The 27,728-nt window shown below is 40.6% G+C and overlaps 1 protein-coding gene across 3 annotated transcripts; it reads left to right on the top strand.

The window, feature by feature from the left end:
- Nucleotides 1-1,844: 1,844 nt before the first annotated feature.
- prr12a (proline rich 12a) lies at nt 1,845-26,179 on the top strand. 3 transcript variants are annotated; one of them, XM_049464743.1, is made up of 15 exons: nt 1,845-2,927; nt 7,483-7,640; nt 9,647-9,808; nt 10,156-14,684; nt 14,786-14,971; nt 15,339-16,020; nt 17,175-17,668; nt 19,625-19,741; nt 20,705-20,838; nt 20,991-21,445; nt 22,510-22,629; nt 22,968-23,065; nt 23,969-24,100; nt 24,421-24,516; nt 24,689-26,179. In XM_049464743.1, the coding sequence occupies exons 1-15, from the start codon at nt 2,845-2,847 to the stop codon at nt 24,821-24,823; spliced, it is 7,581 nt and encodes a 2,526-aa protein (XP_049320700.1). In that variant the 5' UTR covers nt 1,845-2,844; the 3' UTR covers nt 24,824-26,179. The 3 variants fall into 3 exon arrangements, with proteins under 3 accessions (XP_049320700.1, XP_049320699.1, XP_049320701.1); XM_049464742.1 differs by having other exon boundaries at nt 1,846-2,927; nt 22,507-22,629; XM_049464744.1 differs by lacking the exon at nt 1,845-2,927 and adding an exon at nt 4,513-4,889 and having other exon boundaries at nt 22,507-22,629.
- The last annotated feature ends 1,549 nt before the right edge of the window (nt 26,180-27,728 follow it).

The following is a 27,728-nucleotide window of genomic DNA, read 5'->3' as shown; positions in this document are numbered from 1 at the left end:
TATTTGCTACACCATTCTCATAGTCTTGATAATTTGGGGCAACACATATCCCAGTAGTGTCTGGATTAACTTCTCTTTTTAAAATCAACTGTATAAAGAAGCCCCAATACAGGATTTATAAAGCATTTATAATGCTAATTTACATTAGTCCAGTTGAATGAAAACCAGTGTACCTAACATACAGGGTAAAAACCACATAAGCAACTTTAAAAGGGTAACTAAACCCCCCTGATTTTAGCTGACTCCACCCTCACCACAATAAAAGCATTTTTTAAAAGGTTAGAAAATGTTTATAAAAAACAGGACTGATATGATTCATTACTTAATAGGAAAAATATGGTTTAGGGTTTAGTGGCTCTTTAACTAGACGTTACTGAGCACCTCTACACAGTTTGAGGAGGGTGTGTGATGATTTAAGTCTGCCGTTAGCACCATGCTAATTGGTGAAGTAATGAGCCACGTTTACCACAGAGTGTCAGTAAAGCAGCCCCTTTACAGCATGTATAGCCCCTTTTTAAAATGTTGCCGTTTATTTAAAGACACACACAAACTAAATACATCTTAATAAAAATGCCATTTCAATGAAAACATATTAGTTACTACTACGAAACGTGTACTGGTTTATGTTTACCCATTGAGCTCAATTACATTAATAGCGCCCCATGAAATCAGTTTTTTTTTTTTTAGCATTTTTTGTCACATTTACGATTTTTAGGTTTTTAGTGCTGTCAGGTGATTAAAATAATTAAAATAATAACATTATCTGTGACTAAATGGATCACGTTTAGTCGCATTCATCATTAAATATTTTAAACAGTTTTTGATATCATAATGATATTACTGTGCTGGTTAGATTATGGTAAGTTCTGCTATTTGCTGCTATTTGATGATGTCTGTATGTTCTTTTGGTCTAAAGAATTCTGTGTGTGTGTATTTCTTCTCACAGTACATACCCATTATTTAAAACCATAAATCTTGGCAGTAAGTAAACTCGACAGTTTTACTCTTAAAATTCTAGATCAGAGCAGATGCAGGTAAATATTAATGAAATGAAAAGGAAAAGTAACACCGTTTTTTTTATAATTCTACACAATTTAAAAACTGTTATTAATAACATTACACAGTAAAATACACTGTTATGAATAGTTTTACACAATTTAATACATGGTTATTCATCTAAAGGCTACACAATTGAATACACACTATTAATGAGTTACAGATAACTAAATTATATATTTTCATTATTAGTATTATTGTTTACTTTTCGCATTTCGAGTCACTTTCTATAATACGTTCTGTAATGATTTAATACACTGTTTTTAAAAATGCTACACATTTTAATACTGTAAATAATAACATGACACAATTTAATACACTGTTAATAACGTTATTCGATTTAATACTCAATTATTAATAACTACACAATTTAGTAGTTACTAATTAATAATGTTACATAATTTATTAGACTATTTTAATAGTGGTATACAGTTCAATACACGGTTATTATTAACATTTACACAGTTTATTACGCCGTTATTAATGCGTTGTTACAAATAACTGAACTATATGAATAGTGTATCTTGGTTGGTGAGATATGTGCTGAGATTTTGAGATGAAGTATAAATTGTTGTGGGTTATTTCATTATTATTAGTATTGTTATTTACTTTTCGGATTGGGGGTCTATACACTTTCTATAATAAGTTCTATATTAAGTTCTGTAATGTGTTTCTGCAAAACAAAACAACAAACGAGGCTCCGGCTAAATAAAGGCCTTAGCGACGGTAGTCAGGCAGAAGAGAAGAGCGCGCGAGCGGGGGGCGGAGTGTGAGCGGGAGGAGGGGGAGGAACACGCGCACAGAGCCGCCTTCAAACATGGCGTCTTGGAGGGGAAAATGAGTGATAATATGAAAAAGCGGAGGCCTCGGTGCTGAGCGTCCCGCCGAACCGCCGCGGATCCACGACTCGGGTTCGGTTCTAGACCGGTTTTTAACCGAGCGCCCGGGCCCAGTCGAGCCCGGGGTCGTGTAAAGCGAGCAGGGTGAGGAGGAAAGGCCGAGGCGGAGGGGAGAGCGAGCCGCCGCGGCTCCGTCTTATTCTGATGCGTCGACAGACAGAGAGAGCTAGCCGCTGCTAGCAGCTGAACACTGGGCTGGGAGAGGAGGCTTTAGCGCGGCTTTAGCTCGGTTTTCTCTGCTTCTTTTTCTCGTATAGCATGCGTGTTGCGTTTAGCGCGTTTTAGGCGGAAAATGGAGTGAAATCTGTTCCATCCGCGCGACAATCGTTTTACTTGCTGTTATTATTCCGCTAAAGTGGCCTGAGTGGAGAGAGGGAGGGAGGGGAGGAGGAAGAAGGGAAGGCAGAGGAGAGGAGAGAGCGGGCACGGTCACACATCAGAGGCCGCCAGGGAATGTGTGTGTGTATGTGTTTTTATCCGGGGTTAATCGTTATAACGTTACTAGCTAAACCAGCATGGCATTCATTACTTTCATTTTTAGTCTAAAAAGGAGGTGAGGGTGCTGTTTTTTCTCTCCTTTTTTTGGAGGTGGTCTCTCTCTGAGAGCTGAGTGCCCCCCTCCCCTCTTTCCCTCTCTCTTTCTTTTTCTCTCTCTGTGTGTAGCTAGGTTAGCTGTATCACGCTCTATCCCTCTCTCTCCTCCCCTCCATTTCCCTCTCCCTCTCTCCTCCAATATGCTATTTATTTTTCTCTCTTTTTGACTTTACTCGAGGATCTTTGGGAGAATGAGAATGAGTAGCCACTAGCAGCGCCCGGATCGGCTTTTTGTATTTTATTATTATTTTTTATTTCGACCCCGTTTGTTTTCCATTCTCCATCTCGTCGAGAAATGGACAGAAATTACCCGGGAGCAGGCTTCGGGGATCTGGGCGCAGGAGCCGGATGGAGCTACGAGAGATCCGCCAAAGCGAGGTAAGAAGGCATGCGGGGATTCTGCGCCTGAAGGCCGGGGAGAGGTGAGGAGGAGGAGAGGTGTCCTTCCTTCTTTCCTCTCTCTCTCTCTCTCTCTCTCTCTCTCTCTCTCTCTCTCTCTCTCTCTCGGTGGAGGTGATGAACTGGAGATGAGGAGAGGAGATCATGCATATAATATTCTCGGGTCTCTGACGAGGCGTTTGCGTAATATGTCATAACAGGGGTTTATTTATTTGTTTTTGAAGAAGTGGAGGAAGGTTGATGGGATGGGAGGGGTTGTATTTGTTATTCAGATGAGCTAGCAAAGTAACTAAATGGGTCTTCAGGATGGAAATGCGAGGAGGAATGTGATTGACAGATTAATGCTGTGCGTGTTGGTGGGGGTCAGTGTAACGTTTATCAGTTCAATATTTTACCCTTTTTGAATGATTAAAGATAAGTTTGTCTGTAAAACATAATTATTTCATTTTGTCCATTTAGTAAAGAAATCCTAATTTCTGCCCCTCACAATGTGAATGACCTAAAATAAAAAAAATCGTATGTATGTATATATACATACACATACATATATTTTTTTTATTTTTTTTTTTTTTACTATTTTTGTACATTAAAACAAACCTAGGTAGTTTGGATTTTACCATCAGATTTTATTTTGTTACAGGATGCAAAAATGGAAACATTTCATTCTAACTAAACTGTAGCTGACTGTAACTCACTTCTGAGGTGATTGGCCTGTTTGGGGATGAAATAGTCAATTGCATTATTGAAAAGGGAATTCCGCCTGTTTTTCAAAATGTATGCATAATTCAGAGATGGAGAAACTCATTCAAAGTGCAGGTTGATGTGAAATTGTTCTCCATTGCAGAGATTTTTTTGCTGCAATTACAACAGAATTACTCATTTTAATTCTAATCTAAAACTGTAAGTGGATGTTTGTTGTTTTGTTATTTTGCAGCATAAGGCCCTACACAAATCCCTTGGCCGTAAATGTATTTCAAAAATATTTTACACCACAAATCTAAAAACACCATTGTGTACAGTTCTGACACTTAAATATGTATTAACTAGCATGTTTGTATTTATAATATAGTAATGTGAATTGGGGAAAATTGATGAAACCGTAATTTTGTTTAACTAAACAGCAAATATTTTCCAATTTAGCTTCAAAAAATTATACAGATAAACGTCACACTGACACCGGTGATGGTCTACAGAGGGGAAAGATGGGGAGGAGGAGGAGGAGAGGGAAGAGAAAAGATGGGGGCGGGGTGTTTCTTGTCTTGTCGCACGATTTAGCGATATAACTGGCTGTTAGATTAACTGTCTCATGAAATTGTTAACCCAAGCATACTATTAAAAATAAATGCATATAAATATAAACCACAGAAAGGAGCAACAGCAGCTATTTAACCTTTCTAAGCTAACCTATCTAACACCCAAAAACACCAACGCCAGCCATAAAAATGTCAGTGTATCGCTGCCTGCGAGGCTAGCTAACGCTAGCCAGCTTTTAAACTACATCCACGGTGAAGCTAGCGTTAGCTAATGCTATAATGCATTAATAAACACATTCTGATATTACAACAGAGCCTTTAGAAATATCCGTTTATCCTCAGAGCGTTTAATAATTGGGTTAACTCGATTAAGTGAGAAATAACCTCAGCAAGGCCTCGCTCGCTGACGTTAGCTAGCTAGCTCGGTTAGCAGCAGTACGGTAACGGTAGCCTAATGGTCGCCAGTGTGTCGCATATAGGCCTGGCAGCGAGGCAGCTAACCTAGAAAAGCAGCGAAGTCTTATTTTAAACCGGACTAAACTCGAATAAATCCCTGAATGTGTTTTTAAAATATTTTTAGGAGGCTTTCCCTCTAAACTAAACAACTTGTTTTTATCTTTTTTCCTCCTCAGCGTTATGCTGCTAATTACTAGCTAACCTACTGATGTCGTTGCTAAAACAGTGACAGGTTAGTTAGCCGCCTGCTAGCTATAACTAGGTTAACTAACCTAATCTAGATACCAGTGCTCTATTTTAGTTAGTTTACTAAACTCGTTAATCTGATTTAAAATAAACCTGTTACTGAATTAAAGGATGATAAAAACGTGATAAAAGCTTGTTCCTTTGATATGGACATGCAAGCAGCAGCTTAGCTACTATTCTCGTATTCCCCTGCCCTGCAACATGCAAATATAGTTAAATTATAATAAGAAATAGTTAATTCAGTTTCAGCCTAAATTGTTCTCATTCCCTCTCTTCTGACAGTATTCAGGTCATGTAGCTTTAGCTAGTTGGTTGAAGAAACTGTCACCGTGATTTTCTTTTCCCATTTACACAATTTTTGCTTTGTTTTACTGCTTTATACTGTTGTAGTTATCGTGTAATAGTTTACAGTCAAATACTGACTGAAGTAAAATGTGCATTTGGGCATGTGCAAAATAAAAATGAGAATAAATTAGTGATTTTGTTGTATTTACATTGTTGATCCAATTACTTTACTAACCTAAATGAGAAATTCCAACATTCCTGCATTAAATGCAGTGGGTGAGAATTAAGCAGCTTATTTACTAAACCAGATTTGAATGATTAAATGTGAAGTAAAGTAAATGTATCTGTACTGTAACTCACCACTGAGCTGGTGATCCTGTTTGGGGATGAAATGTGCATGTGGGCATGTGCAAAATATAAAGAAGAATATGTAAACTTAACCTAGTTAAATGGGGCATTCCACTATTCCTGCATAAAATACAGTGGGTGATAAATATGCAGCTTGTTTACTAAACCACTCTGAATAATAATTAACGAAAAGTAAAATTAAATGTATCTGTAGATTTGGATTTCTTTTCACTAGTGGTGAATGCACATCCGATGTAAATAGTATAATAGTAAAATATCACTGTACAGATCTGAGTTTTGTATAAAATTGAATTAAAAAATTAAAATAAAAAAATAAAAAATCTTTGCTGACTACTGTGCTGCACAGTGCCCTGCATGATAATTATGCAGCTAATTTACTAAAGCACTTTGAATAATAATAAAATAAAGTACAATTAAATGTAATCTATCTGTAGATATGGTAAATGCAGAGCAGATGTTAACAGTGTTAATATCACTGGATCTGAGTTTTGTATAAAATATTGATGGGCAAATGGTGGCAATTCTAAAAGACTATTTTGCTGCACAATGTCCTACATGTATCTCTGTATCCTTCTATCAGAACTATTTTTTAACTATGTTAAAAATTTGTGTCTTATTTTGGATAACTATTTTTGCTTTGTTTTGATTTTTCTTTACTGCTGTAATTATTGTGTAATAGTTTGCAAAGAAAGACAGCTGACTGAAACTCAGAGCTGGTGAACCCGTTTCGGGATGAAATGTGCATGTGCAAAATATAGATTAGAATAAATTAGTGGTTTTGTTGTATTTACATTGTTGTATTCAACTACTTTACTTACCTAAATGGGGAATTGCACCATTCCTGCATTAAATACAGTGAGTGATAATTATGCAGCTTGTTCATCAAACTAGATCTGAAGGATTCAAAAGTAAATGTATCTGTGGAGTAGACTTGGATTTCTTTACACTAGTGGTGAATGCAGAGCAGATTCACCAGTGATAACAGTGTTATTAACACTGTGAAGATTTAACATGAGCAAATTTGTTGTGTGAAACCAGATTTTGCCATGATCACACCAAATATATAGCGTGTTTATTTATAATCTAAAACCACATTGAACCTGCTTGTGTTCTTTGGGTTTTGTTTTTTGAAATGTTATGATGAAATGTTAAAGATGTCAAATCTGCAAAAAAAAAATCTTTAAAACAAATTTTTTGCACAATGCCCATCATGTATCCATTATGTACCCAGAAACATTTAAACCCAAAAACAATGAAACAGCCCTCTGCAATGGAGTTTAAGGTATACTTTTAAGACGGTAAACAATTCCAACTTTTCATTAGTAGTCATGACCCAATTTTTGTTTCGCTTTTGTTTACACCATTTGACACTGCTGTAATTATTGTGCGATAGATTGCGGTTTTAGGACAGCTGATTGTGACTGACTTCTGAGGTAGTAGACCTGTTTGGGGATGAAATGGCATGCAACAAAATATTTGGACATTTTTTTGTTAGGTTAGGTTGCTGTATCCAATTACATTATTTAAAGGGGATTCCACCTGTTTTTTTTTTTATTCCTACTTTATTTCAGAGGTGGAGAAACTCATTCAGAGTGCAGTTTGGTGTGAAAATGTGATTTGTTGTCGTTTTTTTTTTACAGTGTTGGTAAATGGAATCAATAAATAAATTTAATTCTTATCTAAAACTGTCAGTGGATGTTTGTGTTCTTTTGGAGGCTGTTTTGATCTATGCACCACACACGCGCCTCCACCAAAAATGTACCCTGTTTTAAATATATTTTGGACCAAAAATCTCTTAAGATTGATTTCCATTCACCACCATTGTGTAAAATTTTGGCATTTCATTAGAATGTCTGTAGTTGTAATGCAGTAATGTGAATTACACAGACTATTGACCTTCTCTTTTCTCCTCTCTCTTTCATCAGTTTGGTGTATGGAAGCTCCAGATCGTCACATCCAGAATCAGAACTCCTTCATCGTCAAGCCTATGCCACCCCTCACCCCCTACAGGGTTATGCAACCAATCACCACCCTGGCAGCTCTGGACAGGGTGGGGCATGGGGTGCAGCTGGAAGGAGTCTGAGTGAGTGAAACTTTGTTAAAGATTGTTGTTGTTTATTTATTTTTGAGTAATTCTGTGTAGTCGGTTACACACAATATTTGTAGATCTTTTAAACAACAAAAACAATTAACTGTGATTTAAAAGTTGCACCTTTTGCAGACACAGATTCGAAAATACATAGCCTCATAGTGAGGCTCCAAAATCTAACAGAAATTCTTCCCTTTACTAAAGAAAAAATATTCCCAACATTAACAAGATAAACTCTTTTAATACCTTTGATTTTAAAAAAAGTAAGGAGCGCATGTTAAAATACTTTTGCCCATATATTGTAAATGGTTCTGCCTCTTTCCTCATGATTGCATAGATATTGTGTATCATATATTTAGTCAATAGTTCAGTTGATTGTGATTAATTGTGTTTTGGGTAGGTTTTCAGTTAATTCATTTTTTTAGCACAATTCATCACGGCTAAATGAGTGAAAACATTACCAGATGCTTCGTTAGGATGTATGTATTTGTAGTAATAACACATTAATAATCACGATTTTTTAATAATATAATCATTATTCTTTATTTGTAAGGGCCTCCTTACTATTTTTAAAAACATATGCTCTTTTAGGGAATTTTTAAGCCTAAGAGATCTTAGGCTAAGGAGTAATAACCTTGCCAAAGAAGAGAACCCGAGTAAAATTCAGTGCTCTGTCTGTGCATGTTAGCTTTTGCACAAAACTTTCAAAAGCACTTCTCCTACTCCAAGCATTTTTCTCCACTGAAACTCACATCTCACCCCAAAACAGTAGATCATGAGGATTACAAATACAGCTTTATTCTTGGAATGTGTTTAAACGTTGTAAAGCCCAGTGCCATATCAGTTTGGACATGAATGAATGTGGCTTTATGAAGCTTCTGTGCTTGCATGTTGTTTCATGCTCTTTTTGCATCTGATTGGGCCCACAATAGGCTTCATAATTATCAAACAATGTGATATAAATCAGCTGTGTTTAAGCAAATGGTGCAGAATTTGGGGTGCTGACAAGGGCCTGACGCCAGGAATCACCCAGAATCACCCAAGCAAAGCAACAGTTCAATCAGCTACTTATGTTATATTACCTATCTCCCTTTTTATATTAATACAGCATGTCTTACTAACTGTTCTTTCTTTGTAAGCCTAACCTAGGAGCAATTGATGCGGATGTAGTTTTATTTTATGTAATAACAGATTAAAGGTAATTGGTCTATTCCTATAATTCTCAGCCCTGGCTCAGGCCCAGCACGTTTGAATGTTTTTCCTGCTCCAGCTCACCCACGTAGCTTAGGAAGCTCGTAAATTAGATGACTGCAGGGATGAGGTGTGCTGAATCTTGGAGATCACCTAAATAGCCAGGCATTCCAGGGGTATTCCAGGACAAACATGGAGTAGCTCTAGAATTCTAATGAAACATATTTCACTGAAAGACCTAGAGATTTTACTCAAGCTGTAGTAAAAGTGGTCATCGTTTTTGGCCAAGAACTCCTGAGAAAAGGTGAAAGTACAACAAACTGAGAAAAACAATTTTAATGCAGTGTTCAGGATATGACGTCCTTAATAAATTAGCTTTTTTTTTTTTTTGCAAAGCTTCAAATGTTATATAATCGTTCCATATTTTTAGAACAGTTGCTTAGCATGTAGTCTAGATGTTAATTTTGTCCTGGGGTTGGTTGTTACCCATCATCCAGTTTCATTCCAGCTAGACTCTTCTGTTTGTCTTATTTACTAATTACATGTTATATATTAGCATTCATATTAGGCAATGGTTTAAATTTGAGATGATTCACATTCTTGCACTCCAATTAAGAGTGTGCAGTGGTCACAAGAATGTCTTGTTCCAGTGGTCTATTGAAGTACACATGCAGCCTCAGTAAAAGGCATCTGCGTACATCTGTATCAGAGAACCAGGAGTACATGGAAATGGGCCGCTTTAATGGGCTATTATTCAGGTTCATCATTATGTGTTCATGTAACATTGTAATTTGTGTTCTGACTCACAGGCTTGTCTGGACTTTTCGATGCTGGGCTACACCATGCAAGTCCCTCAGGTCCAGACCCATCTGTTATGAACCTTATCTCAGCTCTGGAGTCTCGGGGTCCTCAGCCACCTCCCTCTGCCTCCTCTCTCCTCTCCCAGTTCCGCACTCCATCTTGGCAGACTGGTAAGTTCTGAAGCAGTAGGGTGTGTAAATGTTTGCCTGATTGCAGTGAGGGAGGGATTTTTCCAGCAAATTCTGAGCAGATCTGGGCAAAATATTGCGGACGTCACGAAACATTTTAGGGCCAGTCAGCCGGCACACTGTTGCCATAGCAACAACTTGAAAGGAACACATTAGAAAATGTTAATTATCCTTCTAATTATTCTAGGCTCTGAATATTCTTCATATATTACTTATAGCTCACCTGTTCTTATATAGGATTAATTTTACTTTAATCAAGTTTTCTACTATTTGCCTTTTTAGTTTAACATGTATCTCTTTCTCTTTTGTCTCCTTTTATCACTTTTTAGCGATGCACACACCTGCCCCTGCAGAGCTTTTCATTTCTGGTGCCCTTCCCGGTTCAGGATCGTTCCCATCGTCCTCTGCCTTATCAGCCTATCAACACCCAGCTTCATTTTCCGGGCGCTCATTTCCCGGGGTGACCCCCTCACTCTCTTTGCAGGACACTCCTACTTTCAGCCCCACGTCCAATGGCCTGCTGTCCCCCCACGATCCTTTGCTGCACATCAAGACGCCCTCTCAGTCAGGTCTGGGCTTTGATCGCCTCTTGTCATCTCAGGGTGCTGCTGCAGCCTATCGTGGAAGCCATGATCCTAGTGGCGGCAGTGGTGTCACTTCTGCCCAAGCCTCCTCTGCAGCTTCAGCTTCTGCCCGCCATCTGCAGTCTCACCAGTTTAACTTGCTGTCCTCACAGCTTCAGGACCAGTCTTCGCAATTGTACAGTGCATCTGTGTTTTCTTCTACCCCTGCACCCCCTCAGCCAAGCTCCCAAGAACGAACGGTACCGCGACAAGACAGCGTAATTAAGCACTACCAGCGTCCCTCACCAGCGCAAGCTCCTGCCTCCACACCTCACCCCCTCCAGCACTACCTCAGCTGTGGAGTGTCTGGATATCAGCAGGCCCCTCATCCTCGTCATGCTGGCCTCTCCTGCAGCCCGCTGGGGGAGCACAGCCCTTCTTCTGACCATAAGCCTTCACCCAGAACAGAGCAGTACCGACCCATCATCCAGCCCTCTTACGGATCTTCCTCATCCTCATCTTCTGGTGGACAAGGGAAGGGGTCAAAAAGCAGTTCTAGTAGTGGCTACTCTTCATCCGGCTCTGGATCCTCCTCTAGAACCCCCCATACACCACCCTCTGCATCCTCTGCTTCATCTTCTTCCTCATCATCCTCTTCCTCCTCAGCATCTGCTGGTGCTCGCCAATCTAACTCCATTCCAACCTCTAGCTCTACGTCAGCATCCTCTCGGCAGCAGCCACCAACCCAGTCTGTGCCTCATCCCCCGCAAACGCACTCTCAACCCCCTCCTAGCACTTCAAACTCCTCTCAGCAGAGCCTTCCCAAAGCTTGTCTCTCAGGCTACGGCTCCCCTGTTGCTCCCGTCAAGTCATCCAGCAGTCTGACAGGCCAGACCCCTCCCCAGCAACAGCCTCAGTCATTCTCTCCAAGCCAGCCCCCTGCATCACACTTATCTCAGTCATATGGAGGATTCAGTTCCCCACAGACACATGACTTGCCTTCAGCCAGGACATCTGGGGTTGCGAAAGGATATGGAAGCCTGGGAAGCCAATCATTTTCTGCAGAATCAGTGTACGGGGCAGATTCAGGTTATGGGTCACTGCCTCCATCTCTAGGGGGAGCTGGGAGCCCCTCAATGGGCTATGCTGCCTCAGGGCACTCTCCGGCACTCTTGCGTTCAGGGGCAAGTGGGGGAACAGCAGGTGGGAGTACCAATGGCGGCAGTTCCGGCACAGGAAGCGGAAGTAGTGTTGGAGGAGGTGGAGGAGGAGGTGGTTCTTACCACATACCAGATTCCAGCCCGTCTCCATCTGGCAATTCTGGAATCATTCGCCCAGGTCTGCACTCTCCTGCTCCCTCTCGACCTGCTCAGTCACCTGTCGGAACAGGATCCAACAAATACCTGTCATCTGTTCTTTCCCCTTCCTTCTTACCCTCCCCTCAGGGTTTCCCAGATACCCGGGGAGCCAGATCACAGTCCTACCACCCATCTGCTTCTCAGAAAACAAAATCTGATGCCAGCATACTTGGTGTTAATGAGTCTCGGCCACCACAGGATGATGACGACGATGACGATTTCCTTATCCAGCATCTACTTCAGGCACAAAGCCCTACTCCTCAAGCATCCCATCATCATGCTCCTCAAAGCCATCATTCTTCCCAGCCTGCCCAGCAGCCTCCAGTTCTTCCACCTCAGGATGGAAACAAGGGGCTGTTTAATGAGATGAGCAAGAGCTCAGAAGAGCGATACCACCTTCAGAGTGTTATTCGGACTCATAGCGCCACCTCTAATGCTGCAGTGTCTGGAGCAGGAAGTGGAGCAGGTCTGGACAGTCAGTTGGAGATGTCCCTAAAGAAGCAGCAACAGCATCAACAGCAGCAGCATCAGCAGCAGCAACAGCACCAACCACATCAACAACAGCAGCAGCAACACAAACATCAACAGCAGCAACAGAAGAGCAGCCGAACTGTAACGGAAGGAGGAGGACGAGCAAGTTCTGATCAAACCCATTCCCATTCCCATCATCACCATGACTCAATGGGTTCAGTTGTCCATTATGGTCGTGGTGATCCTTATTCCCAACACTCCCTTCCCCAACATCCCTCCTCTCACCATCAACACACTCCTCACACACCTACACATTCTCACCTGCATGCGCACTCCCACATGGATCTTCAGAAGAAGCCGCAAGATTCTGCTGATATGGCTTACATGCGCAAGACACCCGATCTGCAGCAGCATCATCACCAACACCAACAGTCTCATCAACAACAGCAAACCCCACATCACCAGTCTCATCAGCAACAGCATCCACAGCAGCAGCAACAACAACAGCAGCAGCAGCGTCAGTCTCAGTCCCAAACTCTGATGGATTCTCCAACAGACCAGTCCCGCCAGCCTCCTCATCTGCTACAGTCGGTACTTTCCCACACCACCCGCTCCAAAATGGATCCTCAACAACAGCAACACCCTGTCAGTCAGCAAGCTTTGATGGAAGCAGCCAGTGGAGTTGCTGCAACTGAGTCCCACAGCCAGCCACAGGCATCTCAGCTACAACTTCAGCTCCAGACCCAAGCTTTGGAAGCTGCTAGTCACTATGGTCGTAGTTCCCAGCAACAGGACCAGAACCACGCAAAATCCTCCACAGTGTCCTCTTTGGACATGCTGGAGCGCTCCCTTTCCAGAACCTCAAGTCAAGAGGGAGGAATGGTGGATGACAGAGCAGGAAATGAAGGAGGCAGAGGAAATTCTGGAGGTGGTTCTGCAGCAAGTGTTGAGAGACACAGATCCCAGGATCAGCAGAGACTTTCCTCTCACCATTCTTCACAGCACCACCCATCTGAGTTACATTCATATCTCTCTGAGCCAGATTTGGGCTTATCTACCCCTTCCCACGGACATCACCTTTCCCACCACCACCATCAGCCACAACAACCCACTCAAGCTCCTCAACATTCCAACTCCCACCACCAACACCCTCACTCGCAGCATCCTACTCAGCAGAGCCACCATCACCTTGCTTCTCAGTCAGCCTCTGCAACTGCACAGCAGCAAGAGCAGCCTCCCCACTCCTCTCAGCTTCCTCAAGCACAGCTTGACCAGCAGCAGCACCAGGCAGAGCATCACTTTGACACAAGGAACTCAGCAGTAAAGTCCAGCCAGAATCCAAATCAGTCCCAGCAGAGCCAGAGGTTTGTTCCTTTAACATCCATCTGCTTCCCAGACTCTCTGCTTCCTGATGAAGATCGTTCCTTCTTTCCTGGAATGGAGGACATGTTCTGCCCTGAGGAGTACAAGTCAGGGCAGGGACAGGATGGAGTTACCCAGCCTCAGGCAGGACAAGATGGCATGGATGGCATGAAGTCGACCGCAGAAGCTGGAGGAGATGATACAGGTGCAAACTATGACATGCTTGGCCACCACGGCGAACAAGATTATGGGCAATATTGCCATGATCTTTCTGAGCCTGACAATGGAACCATGCATCTGGACCTTGACTCTTTGAAGACTCATGAGCTCCCATCTACAGTCAATACGGAGCAGCTTGGGCTGATCCAGTCTCAGCCACCCAGTCTTGCGATGGGAAATCCTGGGAACGTCGGGGAAGGTTCTGGTGCCAAGTTGGGAAGTTCTGGAAGTTCCGGAACTGGATCTGGAGGGCTCACCTCACCGATTTTCTGCTCATCTCGTCCCAAGAAGCTCTTGAAGTCCAGCTCCTTCCACTTGCTCAAGGAGAGACCGGATCCTAATTCCCTTCCTAAAAAGAGCTATGCACAGGAGTATGAATTTGAGGACGATGAGGACAAGGCTGATGTTCCTGCAGACATTCGATTGAACAGCCGAAGGCTTCCTGACCTGATTCCGGACCTTGTATCCAGCTGCCGGAAGTCTGGTGGAACTATGAGCCCTCTAATGGGTGACTTAGATTTTGGATATCCTTCTCTCGGCCCGCCTCCACAATTACTGCCTCATGATGGACCCAAAAAGAGAGGCAGGAAGCCAACCAAGCCCAAACGGGAAGGGCCCCCAAGGCCCCGTGGCCGCCCACGCATACGCCCTTTGCCCGAGCCCCAACACTCCAGGGGCATGATGGGAGAGTGTGGAACAGGATATGTTCCTGAGAGAGGCAGAGGAAGGGGCAGAGGCAGAGGGAGAGGCAGGCGGGATGATTCGATGATTGACATGGACATGGCCAACAAGGAGCAGGGTCAGCTGTACCAACAGCATATGCAACAACAGACAATGCACCACCAGACACAACAGCAACACCAAGAGCCAATCAAACCTATCAAGGTACATCATAATAATAAAATATTACATGTGAAGCAGTTATATGGTACAAATAGATTTTGATTTGTATATATGTATATGATGATCATTTTTCATTCCGATAGATCAAGCTTCCTGTTGGGACCATGTCGTCTTCTGATGCCCTCTTGCGGACAGATTCTTTATCTGGTACTGATCCAGCGCTCTCCGATGGTTCTGTGGGCTCTGCTCCTTCTTTGGGATTGAGTCCAGGGACCCCAGGCGTGCCTGATATCAGCAGACCGCAAGACAAGAAGTCCAAATCTCAAGAGGTGAGATTTGATTTAATGTTCTTTGTATTCAGTATTTGAATATGCATTTGTGTATTATTCTTGTTATATGAACAGTAAACATTTGCTAAAACACTAATATCAAATGCATAGTTTGTTAAATATAATTATTAATAATAATTTGTTTTAACATTTCCATAATGAAGCCCAATACTGAAGTATTGCAAGTGTAGAAGTACCTAGTTTGGCTTATCATTCAATAAAACATTTATTTCAAACTATATCAACCATTTCCTACATAAATTGGTGCATTTTTATATCTGTAGTATATTTTAGTACTTTTTCTTTTCAGTACCCAATCATCTTGTTAATCACGCTTAAACTAATTTTGTGCTTTATTCTTGTCTAGATGGAAGAAAAGGAATCTGAGAAGACTGGCTTTGTGGCTTCTTTCTTGGATTTCCTAAAGTCTGGGAAAAGGTCAGGCAGCAGCTCCGGGAACGGTGACTCATCTCCAGGGAAAAGTGGAGGTATCCGTCCCATATCCCCTCAACCACCACCTCCACCAGCCCCTTCAGCCCCATCTGCTTATGGGGATGGTGAAGGTGACGGTGGTCTGACACTGGGTGGATGCCCTAGTCCTTGCAAGCGCTTGGATGAAGAGCTGAAGAGGAACCTGGAGACACTTCCATCCTTCTCATCAGATGAAGAGGACTCTGTGGGAAAGAACCAGGACCTGCAAAAGAGCATCTCCTCTGCCATCTCTGCCCTCTACGACACGCCACAGCTCAGCACCTCCACAATGCAGCCTCCTTCACTGCCCCCACCACCTCCACCGCCTCCTCCTGCACCACTGACACCGACACCAGCACCTGCCCTTAGCCCACAAACTGCAGCTCACATGCACACTCAGCCCCCCTCGCTCGTGCAGACGCAGTCCATGGAGTCTCCTGTTTTGCCTAGGGAGGAGCAGGACGAAGAGATGGAAGAGGAGGAGAAGATGAAAGATGACAATGAAGAAGAGGAGCAAGAAAACGAAACAGAAGAGAAAGAGCCAGAAATGGAGATGCTGACTGTTCCGAAAGTAGGAGGTAAGAGCAGCAGACAGAAAGAGGTCATGTTGAAATAGGTTTGTAATCAACAAATCTAGTAAGTCAGTGTAAACACCTGCATAGGCTTAAATATAGGACACCTTCACTTCCCCGATGTTTTAGCAAGTGAAATCTTCGTAAATCTAGTCCACAATAAACTGAAGTCTGCAACCACACTGAAAACTATAAATATTTAGAAAAAACGAAAGAAAAGGTATAATGGCATATAAAAAAATTAGATGAATAAATGTTTATGATTCTGTTCTGTTTCTATGTTAAAATATTAAGAATATGTACGACCAGATCGGCTGCATTTTGAGTCTGATCATTTCCAACGAAGCTCCTGATCAGAAAACTCTCAGGTGAATCTGTGTCTCTGATATTGAGTTAAAGGTGGACACATCTCAGATTTTAGTGTTTACGTTTAATGTTAAAAAATTAGCATTAGAGTTTCAGACCTTTGTACCTCACTTTATCTCAGGATTTAGGATTTTATTATATAAGCACTTGCATGAGCAGCAAGTATTCTATTTTAGAAAGCAGCTCTTGAGAACTTCTCATGTCTCTGTTTGTTGGATAGGGCTGCAACGATTAGTCGATATAATCTACAATGTTGATTATTAAAATTTGTCAACTACAAATTTCATTGTCGACCAAATGTTAATTTGTAATCGTACCGCATTACACAAAGTTCTGGGGACAGAAGCTCAATGAGAGATGGGTAAATCTCTGGGCTCATTCACACAGTTTACACTCAACTTACAATTTATTCAGAAGTCTCCAAAAGTCAACAAACACATACATATTTTCTCAATAAATATCAGTAATTTACACAAATAAACAACATCTTTATATTTAAATGCCTTTTTGCATCTCATTTTCAGTTGTTTATATAGTTTTTAGAGATGGAGGTCACGGCAGAAATAATCGTTGACTAATTGATTAACTGAAAAAATCATTATCAGATTAGTCAACTACCAAAATAATCATTAGTTTCTGCCCTAGACAAAAGTAATTAATTGTTGCTCATTAATTGCATTTCTGAAGAAAAATAATGGCCTAAACTAGCTAGTTAGCTAACCAGCAGCTAGGTTTCTGTATAAGTCTGTATTTTGCATGCAGCACTAATATGATCAACTTTTTTTCTGTTTCAGACTCCCCTAAAGAAGCTCCTCAAGCAGCACCCCCCTCTTCCCTTCCACCTCTCTTTCCATCTTCCCCTGCTCCATCCTCTTCTCCCTCTCCGCCTCCTCTTCCTCCTCTCTCCCTCCCGTCCCCGCTTCCTCAGCTGGAGGACAACCCATCTCCAGTGCAGAAACCTCCACCACAGAGCTCTCCACCTCCATCCAGTCCTCTTGTACCTTCTTTACCTGTCCTCTCTCCCCCACCTGCCCCTCCAACCACCTCTCCACCATCCTCCAGTCCTCCACCCCCCAGCCCTCCTCCACCTCCTCAGCACGCTCCAGCTCCCTCCTCTCCGGAGGAGCCCCCCACCCCTCAGATCCTGCCGCTACACCTGGCGCAGAAGCAGAGCGGCGCTGCCATCACGGGGGAGACTGATGAGGACGAGAGTGAGAGTGGGGGAGAGGGTATTTTCAGGGAGAGGGATGAGTTCGTGGTACGGATAGAGGACATCAGGACACTTAAGGTACATGTCACTCCCATCCTGATTTATTGTGTAGCGTTCACTTTGACAGATTTGTTAATCTAAATGTATTTGTAGCGGTGAATTTACACTGCTCCGACGCGACAACGCACAGCGACGGATCCCATTCATTTTCAATGGGAAGCGCCGCCTCCGTCAGACGCATTCGCGCGGTGCATCATGGGTCCGATGCGTCGAGAGCGGGGGATGCGATGCGATGAAAAGTTGAGCCGAGCTGAACTTTATGCAAATGAATCCGTCCAACGCGATGCGTCTGTCCAATCAGAGACCAGGTGTTGGCCTGATACGTGTCTGCAGCGCAGTGTCTGAAAACATTTAGTTCCGCTTTCAAGCGTCCAGAGAAGCCTGGAAGAGAAGTTTCAGGCTTCCCTGTGCTTTATAAAATCCCTGCTGATTTACAGGGACTCTGTCAGCGAGGAGAAAGGCTGCTGTGATTTTTGGAGTCTCTGGTGGGTTTTTAAAATATTAATATGTAATTTAATTGGAAAAGTTTGCTTTTTTCAGCTTATATACTGCTCACTAGACAGTGTAATGAAGCTCATTCAAACATTTATATCTATAAAGACACATTTATATTTATTAATTATTGGAAATAATAATAGCTTATATAAAAAGCATTTCCCATTTATTAAAACGATTCAATTGGACGACGCAGGGAAAGCCTTTGTCACGCCCACATGCGACCGGTTGGAGGGGGGTAGTGCGACCGTGTGCGTTGTCGCGTCGGAGCAGTGTAAATTCACCGTAAGACTGAACACAATTACAAGTTGTTGTTGTTACGCCAAGAAAAGACCATTTCTGAAATCTCATGCCAAAAAAATGGCTAATATCTGAAATATCAGTTGTACAGCTTAACCTTCAAAGGAAGTCAATGTTAAATAGGTTTTATTTATGATATTCATTCACCGTTTTGGATCAATGCAGTTTAACATGGAGCAATGAACTAAATTAAACTAGTTAATAGCTGTATTCATTTTCTAGGTGTTACACCAGGTTAAACTACACCTGTAGAATTCAACTCAGAGTTTAGCTCAGACTTGCTTAGTACAGCCTATTGAGGTCAGATCACATTCTCACCACAAACAAACTACTCTAGAGTTCATTGCTGTGAATTATACTTTCCCCTAATAATAAGATAATATCTGTGGGTGTAACTGCATTAACAGCAGTAGGGCTCCACTAGGGGTGAGATTCAGCTGCTAAACTACTGTAGATTATAGAAGGCACCCTGTAATAAATTACCCTGAAGTAAGTCTTTTCTTGGGTCCATCACTTAATCATAGATATTTATCAAGGCCATGGGCCCTATTTTACATCCTGCGCAAGGCGCATCACAATGCTCATTGCTATCTTACACCCCACCAACAGTCTAAATAGCAAAGATGCTTGCGAATATATCACGCTGATGGGCGTAGTGGTGTGGAAATGAGCTGTGTTCAGGTAGATTTCTGACCTATTGCTATCTTGGTGGCATAAAAAAACACAGGTGAACTGTTAAAATAGCAATCCGCCAGAATCTTTAGAAACTCAGAGCACTCCTGGCTCTTAAAGGGAATTGCAATTTACATGCTGATTAATTAATTTCAATTTTACGCCCAAAAAACACACATAATTAATTAAGAACATTAATACATACCTTTTGCACATTTTGAGCCAAACAAGTATTTTTCCCAACATGACAATAGCAAAAAATCACTTAAATAGGGCTCTATGTGTGATTAATGAAATCTTAACCAGCTGTAAATAATTTTTTGTCAGTGAAATTTAGGAAAATGTACCTATTTGCTTGCATTTGATATTGGGATTATTTTTTTTTTGCTTGTGTAATTCCTTGTATACAGTAATCTGTGTGTGTGTGTGTGTGTGTGATATTTGTGAGTGAATGCTCTGCTTGTCCACAATGAGTCACTTTGTTTTTCCTCTTCTGCCTGTTTCCAGATGGCGCTGCAGACAGGTCGGGAGCCCCCTCCCATCTGGCGTGTTCAGAAAGCCCTCCTGCAGAAGTTCGCACCAGAGATCAAAGATGGACAGAGGCAGTTCTGTGCCACCAGTAATGTGAGTCTTAATGCACAAACTGTTATTACTGTTACACTAATGGTCTCTGATAGGCAGTCTGGTTTCTTTTAAACCTGACACTTGCGTTTAGTGGGTTCCATAAACCTCAGTAAACCTCAGGATTTGTCTTGTTCTCATTTACTCACACTCAACATGCAAGTCCTGATAAACAAAGAGAGATATTCTGGCCTTGAACATCCATTTTTGAATCATGTATAGTTTGTTTGTTTCCTTGTTTAAATGGGTTACTGGTCAAGATTTCATTCCTCTTCTTGCCAAGAACCAGCGGTAAATCTGAGCTGAGAAATCCTGAATGTGTGGAAGACCAAAAAGCAAACCAGCAGCTTGCATTATGTGTAGAACCAGTGCCCCCCACACACATACACACAATGCAGCAAGAACATAGCAGATGTATGTAGTCTAGTATGAAGATGATCCGTGCAGAGACTCAAGAGAACTCCAGACAAACTCCGGTCCAACTAAACTTCTTTAATATATTTACATTCTACTAAAATACATTCATTTAGAATCAGCATATATACAGCTGCAACAGGGAGGAGCCTAGTGCATCCCAAATTATATTATCAGCATAAACATTTTAATATTTTAACATTATATTCATTATGGCTTTTAGTAAAATGTGTTTTGGGGAGGTGGGGTAGTGCACTATAGGACTCTGTAGAAGTGGCTTAAGCTTTTGTTCTTAAGGCCTTCATTTATTTCCCATATTAAATTACTTTTACTTTTATACTACTTTTAGGTAGTTTTGAAACCAGTACTTTTACACTTTTACTTAAAGAATAAAATGCTTCAACTTCTACTACAGAAGTATTTTAATTAACACTGTTATCTATACTTCTACCTACAGAGTAATGAATGTAAATACTTTTCACACCTTTGACCAGGATTTTGACCAACATTTTGATAATGTGGTTTATTTTATGTCTGCTGTGTTCCCTTCAGTATCTTGGTTACTTTGGTGATGCGAAAAAACGGTACCAGCGGCTCTACGTGAAGTTCCTGGAGAACGTCAATAAGAAGGACTATGTAAGAGTTTGCTCGTGCAAGCCCTGGCACAGACCTTCTGCTACACTCAGGTATGTAAACCTCAGTGTCATTTTTGCAAGATGTCAGTCAGAGAACAATGCTTTCATTTAATAAAGAATTTAATCACAGTAGTGCTACATGCCTTTCATTCTGTTTCTGTTTCTCTTTCTCCACCTATCTCCTATCTCCTCCACCTTCTCAGACGCCAGGCACAGTCCCAGTCGGTCCAGAAGATCACCCCACCTCCTAACAACCAGACTCCTCCTCGTGCTGCGAGAGAAGAGAAGGAGAAAGAGCGAGAGAAGACGAAAGAGAAAGAGCAGCGCGAGGCCAGAGAGAAGAACAACATCCGGGTGAAAGAGCAGCAGGAGCGCGTGACCAAAATGAAGGAGCGAGAGGAGAAGAAAGAGAAGGAGAAGAAAACGCCACCTCCTCCGGCACCTCAGAAGCCGGAGAAGCGGTCAGTGGAGCGAGGGAAGGTGAAGGAGGAGAAAAGGGCGGCAGCAGCAGCAGTGGAGAAGAAGATGGAGCGCTCTGTGAAGCAGCAGCCAGTGAAGGTGAAAGCAGAACCTCCACCCAAAAAGAGGAGAAAGTGGCTGAAGGAGCCTGAAGTTCCGTCATCATCAGAGTCTGACTCCTCAGCCAGCGAGGAAGAGAGTAAGTGCCTTAATTTACACTAGAATGGCTAAAGCTACGATTTGTTTTGTAAGGGAACCTAGCTCTCAATCCCCCATGCGGTACTTAATCCTTATTATTATGCTAATTACCCACTGTGCATTTACACACGACATAACAAAAGCTACCTGATAGCTCTCTAATGGTTCAGAAGGAGGGGCAATGTCCTCAAGATCCTGAAATTTCAGCCATCCTAGTGTTAGCTTTATCGATTTTAATAATGTTAAGTTTTGTATGTGGGGATTGCAGACTATCACGATATTTCATGGTATTTTTATTATAGCGATACTTTTGGCGATATGACAAAACACTGAATAAAAAAAAATATTTTAAGAATATACTACTGCAACACAATGAAAATAAAATTGTATTATTGCATACGATATGACATGGCACACCCCTAACTGAGATATAAAAAAAAAAAAAAAAATGTTCAGATTTGTAACAGAAGTCAATGATCCAGAATGTCTTGATACTAATAATAATGCACTCCAAATATCTCCATATATCCAGGATTAAAGTAAAAAATAAAATAAAAATACTGGACAGGTGTAATCTGTCTCAAGTAGATATATAATGGGAAATTAGAACAGTGTGACTTTTTCTTTTGCTAAAAACAGCAAACAGTAGTACCTTTATGTGATAATTAGGGGTGGGTCATATGGCACCATATTTCAGGGTACAATATCGTTTACGATATTAAAAAATGTTGGCAATATTATTCCGTACACTCCTGTTGGCAATACTTCTCTACAGGAACTAGAGAAGCTGTATGTGTGTGTGTGATAAGAGTATTGTTATCGCAAAAATACCATGAAATATTGTGATATTATTTTAGGGCCACATATAGGGCCTATATATTTAGTTGGGGTAATCTAATGCAATGAAATCCTCACAGCAATGCTCCAAAAGGACAGTAGAAACAGTTACTGTTTTTCTAACAAAAAAGCAGGATACTCTTTTTAAAAGCCTTGAATTCGTAATTAAATTGAATTGTCACTCCTGGTGTGTAACCCTGTGTGTATGTGTGTGTTTTGTTTTAGCAGTCTCTGTGAAAGCAAGTCTGAACACTCGTGCCATGCGGGAGATGTACCGAAGCTACGTGGAGATGCTGGTCAGCACAGCTCTGGATCCAGACATGATCCAGGCGCTGGAGGACACTGAAGGTTGGATAAACTGTATAGAAAGGCCCAATCCCAATTTCTCATTTATACCCCTACTCTTTGTTTTCTTCATTAGCACCTGATACTGTCAGTCTTTAAGGTGAAACAGGACAATTAGTTAGCTATCTTTTTTATATTTTTGGCCCGTTCCTTTGTCCCAATAAGAATCAGGACAACCTGTCAATATCTAGATGCAAACATGCTAAAATGAAGGGTAGGGGCAAAAAGTGAAATGGGATTGGGCCAAAACCCACTCCCAAATTATTATTTGCCCATTTGGTAAGAATGATGTTGAACTGGACTTTAGTAATATGGGTGTTTTGATTGACTGTGTGTTTCAGATGAACTGTACCTCCCTCCAATGAGAAAAATCGACAGCATTCTCAGTGAGCAGAAGAGGAAGCTTCTGAAACGAGTCAACATGAACTCCCAGCACCAGGTAACATTTTAGTTTCTGCTTCTTTTTTTTTACAATAATCTCAGACATCCCTTGTGAAAAGGAAGAATACTTAAGAGCATTAAACGTATGTTCAAATTAGGTAAAGAAAACTCAAAGTACATTGTCAATTTAATATACTTTATAAAAATGCACATAAAATTTACTTCCTCTGTATTTTCATAAAATGTATTTTTAAGCAATATGTCTAAATTATGCATTGTGTTGATTTGTGAAATTTTATGGTGGCATTAAATACTGATTAAAGTGCACTTTAGTGTAGTTTTTTTTCCCCAGTAGCATTAATGTGTACACAATATGTGCATCAATACAAAATATAAATTATGTTTACAAAACACAAACCTAAATCTACTGAAGTTCACAGAAGTCATACAAAAAAAGCACTCAAAAGCACAACCTAATGCTTTTGTTATATTAAATATAGCTTAATTGCATTTGAAAAAAAACTTAATTTGCCGTATAATAGTACATTTAGTATGTATTTAAGTATGTATTAATTTTAATGTTAAAAGTATGTACTTTTTCATGTTAAGTATACTTTCAGAAATATACTTAAATGTACTTTTGGTATTTAAAGTTTTACATTATTGGTTTTGCCTTGGATTTAAAAGGTTGGCATAACTAATTTACACTAATGTATAATTTTAGGGCTTCCTGTATTTTTAGCTACTTTTGCCTTATTTTTAAACTGTGTTGTATTCAGTGACAGTAATCAAAAAAATAAATAAAAGTAGTTTTATTTTGTTTAAACAAACTGATACAGAGCTTCAGATTTTAACTGTTTACCATAACCCATACATTAATGATCACTCTCTCTCTTTCTCTCTCTTTCTTTTTCTCTTTTTCGCGCTTTTTCTCTTTCTCTCCATCTGTCTTGCCCAACAGGAGGTCATTCATACCTTCCCCCAGATAACAGCGGAGCCGTTCGACTCTGGAGCAATGAGGGTAAAGCTTGGTGGGGAGTGCTACAACCGGAAAACCCTGAACCGCGTCAAAAAGAGTGTTCCCAAACCACAGGTACACTCTTTCACTCTTCTGAAACACTCATTTTAACCCAAAGCACTGATAATTTTTTTGTATTGTATTGTAAAAGTGTTGCTTGGATTGGTAGAAAAAATAATAAAGATGTTTCTTTGTAGAATCTTTTTAAAACACTGATACTGTATAGCTCTAACACATTAAATAATTATTTACTTTGCCAATGACTTGCTTATTTTCTTTTGGTTTATTTCAGTGTTATATTGATTTTTACAGATAGATAGACACCCTCACTTTAAAGACCGAGGACCCCTGAGTTAAATCAGTTCTAATATGGATTTCTTTCTTTCCTCTTTCAGGACCTCAAGCTGTCAACAGAGACGTGTCGACTCTACAGTCTTTACCATTCTCTGCATCATTACAAATATCACACTTTCTTAATCTGTAAGAAAGAGGTATGTATACACAGATTTAGAGGGGTGGTAGTTCTCTAGAGACATTACACACTCTGGTTCAATTATAAATTATAAATAAATTGATTGATTTGTCTATTTTTACTACTATTTGCTATATATATATATATATATATATATATATATATATATTTGTTTAATTCACCTTTTCCAGACAAATACCATCGAACAGGCCTCAGAAGACCCCGGGCAGGAAGAGGTGGTTCAGCAGTGCATGGCCAATCAGAGCTGGCTGGACACGCTTTTCAGCTCCTTCTTAGAGCTGATGACCCTCAGTGCCAAAGCCTGAAGGAGCGAAAACCAACCGGAGAGGAAAACAAAGGCAGGGGGAGGAGGACGCTGAAAGAAACAAAGAGACAAGAGGCCTCGTATGGAACAAATAACGTGGATTTGTTTTTAGCCCTTCAGAACCCTCTCCTGTTGTTTTAACCCAAGCGCTTCTTAAGACGATTGTGGAGCAGCGTGACAAGTTCGGCTCTAGATCTTTTTTTTTGTGCTGGATCTTTTCTGAAAGCGGGATCTGACGACTAAACAGATTTTTATTAAGAACGAGTTCACTCGTGTAGACGTGACCGGTTTCCCCCCTTTTTTCCTTATGTTTTTTATCGGAAAAGGGTCGACCTTCCCCGCTCTCCCCAGGTGATGAATTCGTTGACTGTTATGAGAAAAGAGCTGGACTGAAGCCCGGGACTCCGGCCCGAAGGCGAACACTGTATAAACTGTATTTTTCCGCCTTTGGTTTCGTCCTGTTTCTCCGGCGTCTCAATTAACTGACAAATAACGGCTTCGACGAAGACAACGCTAGGAGGAAGTCTGTTTTGAATTTTACACAGATTATTTTTTAAGACTACAAACTGTTTTATTCTGCATTCTTCTTTCTTTCTTGGGGCGACAGAATGGGTGGAGTGACGCTTGTGTTTTTTAAAGAAGTAAGAAGTGAAGAGTGCGGTGCGAAAGGAGAAGAAGAAAACTGACACGGTGGAGTAAAAGAAAAGGATGTTAAAACGACGTAACGGTGTAACACTTCAGGATACGTGAGTGACGCGAGTGAGCTAGTAATACACACATTTTTATTATTTATATAAAAGACATTTCTAACAGGAACTCATGTGAGCGACGCAAAGGCAGCAGCGCTTCATTATCCGTTTCCTAACATTTGAGTTATATATCAGAATCACACCGTCGTGCTCTGAGCTGTCTTCCTGTAGGCTCGTGAAGGGTCGGTGGGCGAGACGAGGCGATGTGCTGTCTGTGAGAGAGAGAGAGACAGAGAGAGAGAGACAGAAATAAATAAAATTATACTTCAAACTACGCAAAACTGTAATATTTCAGTGCATTCTTCAGAAGATGGACAATGAAAATAAGAGCTAACTATAGCATCCACTTCCCACTAGGGAAAGATTATGTATTAGTAATATTTAAAGAGGACTGTTTTTGTTTTGTTTTTTGTTTTTAACTGTTTGTCCTTTGTCTGTATTATGAGTATTATTTTGGAACAATCTAATACTGTGCTTCTTTCAAAAACAAAGCCTTTGTGTAAATATTGTACAGCTCTTCACACAAAACTCAGTTCTTCTGTACATGGACTATTCCTGTATTTGACAAACAAAATAAAATCAAGGAGCGTATACAGTCTCAAGAATCATCCTGCATGCTCTCTTTGTCTCTTCTTAAGGTTCCTTTGCAGAATTCGCAGAAGACACTGGTAAGTAGGAGTGGGGGGTAAAATGATACTTGGATAGTTTATGTGGTAAAAATTACAGATCCAACATATAAAGAGCCTGAGCTTTTTATATTCCTTCTATTGTAAAAAAAATAAGGGCCAAACCCACTATCCAATCCAATCCAATCCACCTTTATTTATATAGCACTTTAACACTTTTGAAGAAAGGACAAAGTGCTGTACATAAAAATAAAAGAATATTCAGAATAGAAATAGGTACATACAACAATCAATCTGTAGGCTCGTGAAGGGTCTAAACAACTAAACAACCACTAACAAGCAAATCCATATCAAATGGGAGATGGCTTAGGTTAAAAGCTAAATATTTTTAACAATTGATACCAAAATTTTAGCTACAGTATTTTTTATAGCAGAAATTACTACTACAGAGTTCTGAGATTCTGTTATAGAATTCAAATTCATTGAGACATTTTGTTTTATCATAAAATAAAATATTTTATCATGAGGTTATTAAATCATATGATTACCTTGTCATTATGAGGTACGGAGCCAATATAAGATTCTAAGTTGTTATTATGAGACACTAAGTTATAAGATTAATTACGTCATAGTTAAGTCATTACCAAATACTAAGTCTTTTTATTATAAGATTCAGTCATTATGAGATACTACTTGATTTTTACTGCACTTCATTACCATACCTGACATTTCAAGATGATGATTTGTTTTTATTCTAGGATTGGTTCTTAGGGCACTGTTGATAAATAACAAATAACAAAAAGATGCAGAGCTTTCAAGTTCATATTCATAAAGGTTTTAGAGTTCAGAAATCAATATTTGGTGGAATAACCCTGTTTTGAATCACAGTTTTTTTAATGCATCTTGGCATCATGTTCTCCTCCACCAGTCTTACACACTGCTTTTGGATAACCTTTTTTTATTTATTTATTTTGTTTTGTTTTTGTTTGTTTGTGTGTTTAGTGTGTGGGGGTTTTCAGTTATTTACAGTGTTCTCGGCTGTGTATGATGTATAATAGCCTGTGGCACATCCTTCACCAGAACCCTCATGTACTTTCCTAACTCCAGCAGCTAATGCTGAGGGTATTTCCACTCATGGCACTTTTTTGGTCTGTCCCTCAGAATTAAAAGGTTAGGCTATTACCAGCATTATTGGGGTGGCAGTTTTTTTTTTTAAGTAGAAGTTTTGGGTTGTTTCAGAAGCTCAGAAAATGAAAGTTTGTACCTTTTAAAGGGAAACGAAAGTGCAGGATTTTTCTGCTGGCCTCTGCATCCAAAATGGCTTTATCCTGCCTGTGTAGTTCACTATTTCAAGTGGAGAAATAATAAGGGAGTTATATCTTATAAACAGCTCTGAATAAAATAAGTTTTTTTATATTTTACCAAATTGAAAAGCTCCGGAATATAATCAAGAGGAAGATGGATGATCACAAGCCATCAAACCAAACTGAAGTGCTTGAATTTTTGAGCCAGGAGTAAAGCAGCATAAAGT

The sequence above is a fragment of the Astyanax mexicanus genome, chromosome 15, assembly GCF_023375975.1.
Source record: "Astyanax mexicanus isolate ESR-SI-001 chromosome 15, AstMex3_surface, whole genome shotgun sequence".
Taxonomy (NCBI): domain Eukaryota; kingdom Metazoa; phylum Chordata; class Actinopteri; order Characiformes; family Acestrorhamphidae; genus Astyanax; species Astyanax mexicanus.
Note: the sequence above shows the minus strand (reverse complement) of the source record. Positions and strands in the feature narration are given on the sequence as shown.

Excerpts from the sequence above, each read along its gene's own strand:
- prr12a (XM_049464742.1), top strand. The coding sequence starts at position 2,845 with ATGGACAGAAATTACCCGGGAGCAGGCTTCGGGGATCTGGGCGCAGGA. Across the intron at positions 23,066-23,968 it reads ACATGAACTCCCAGCACCAG|GAGGTCATTCATACCTTCCC; the intron begins GTAACATTTTAG and ends CTTGCCCAACAG. Across the intron at positions 24,101-24,420 it reads AGAGTGTTCCCAAACCACAG|GACCTCAAGCTGTCAACAGA; the intron begins GTACACTCTTTC and ends TTCCTCTTTCAG.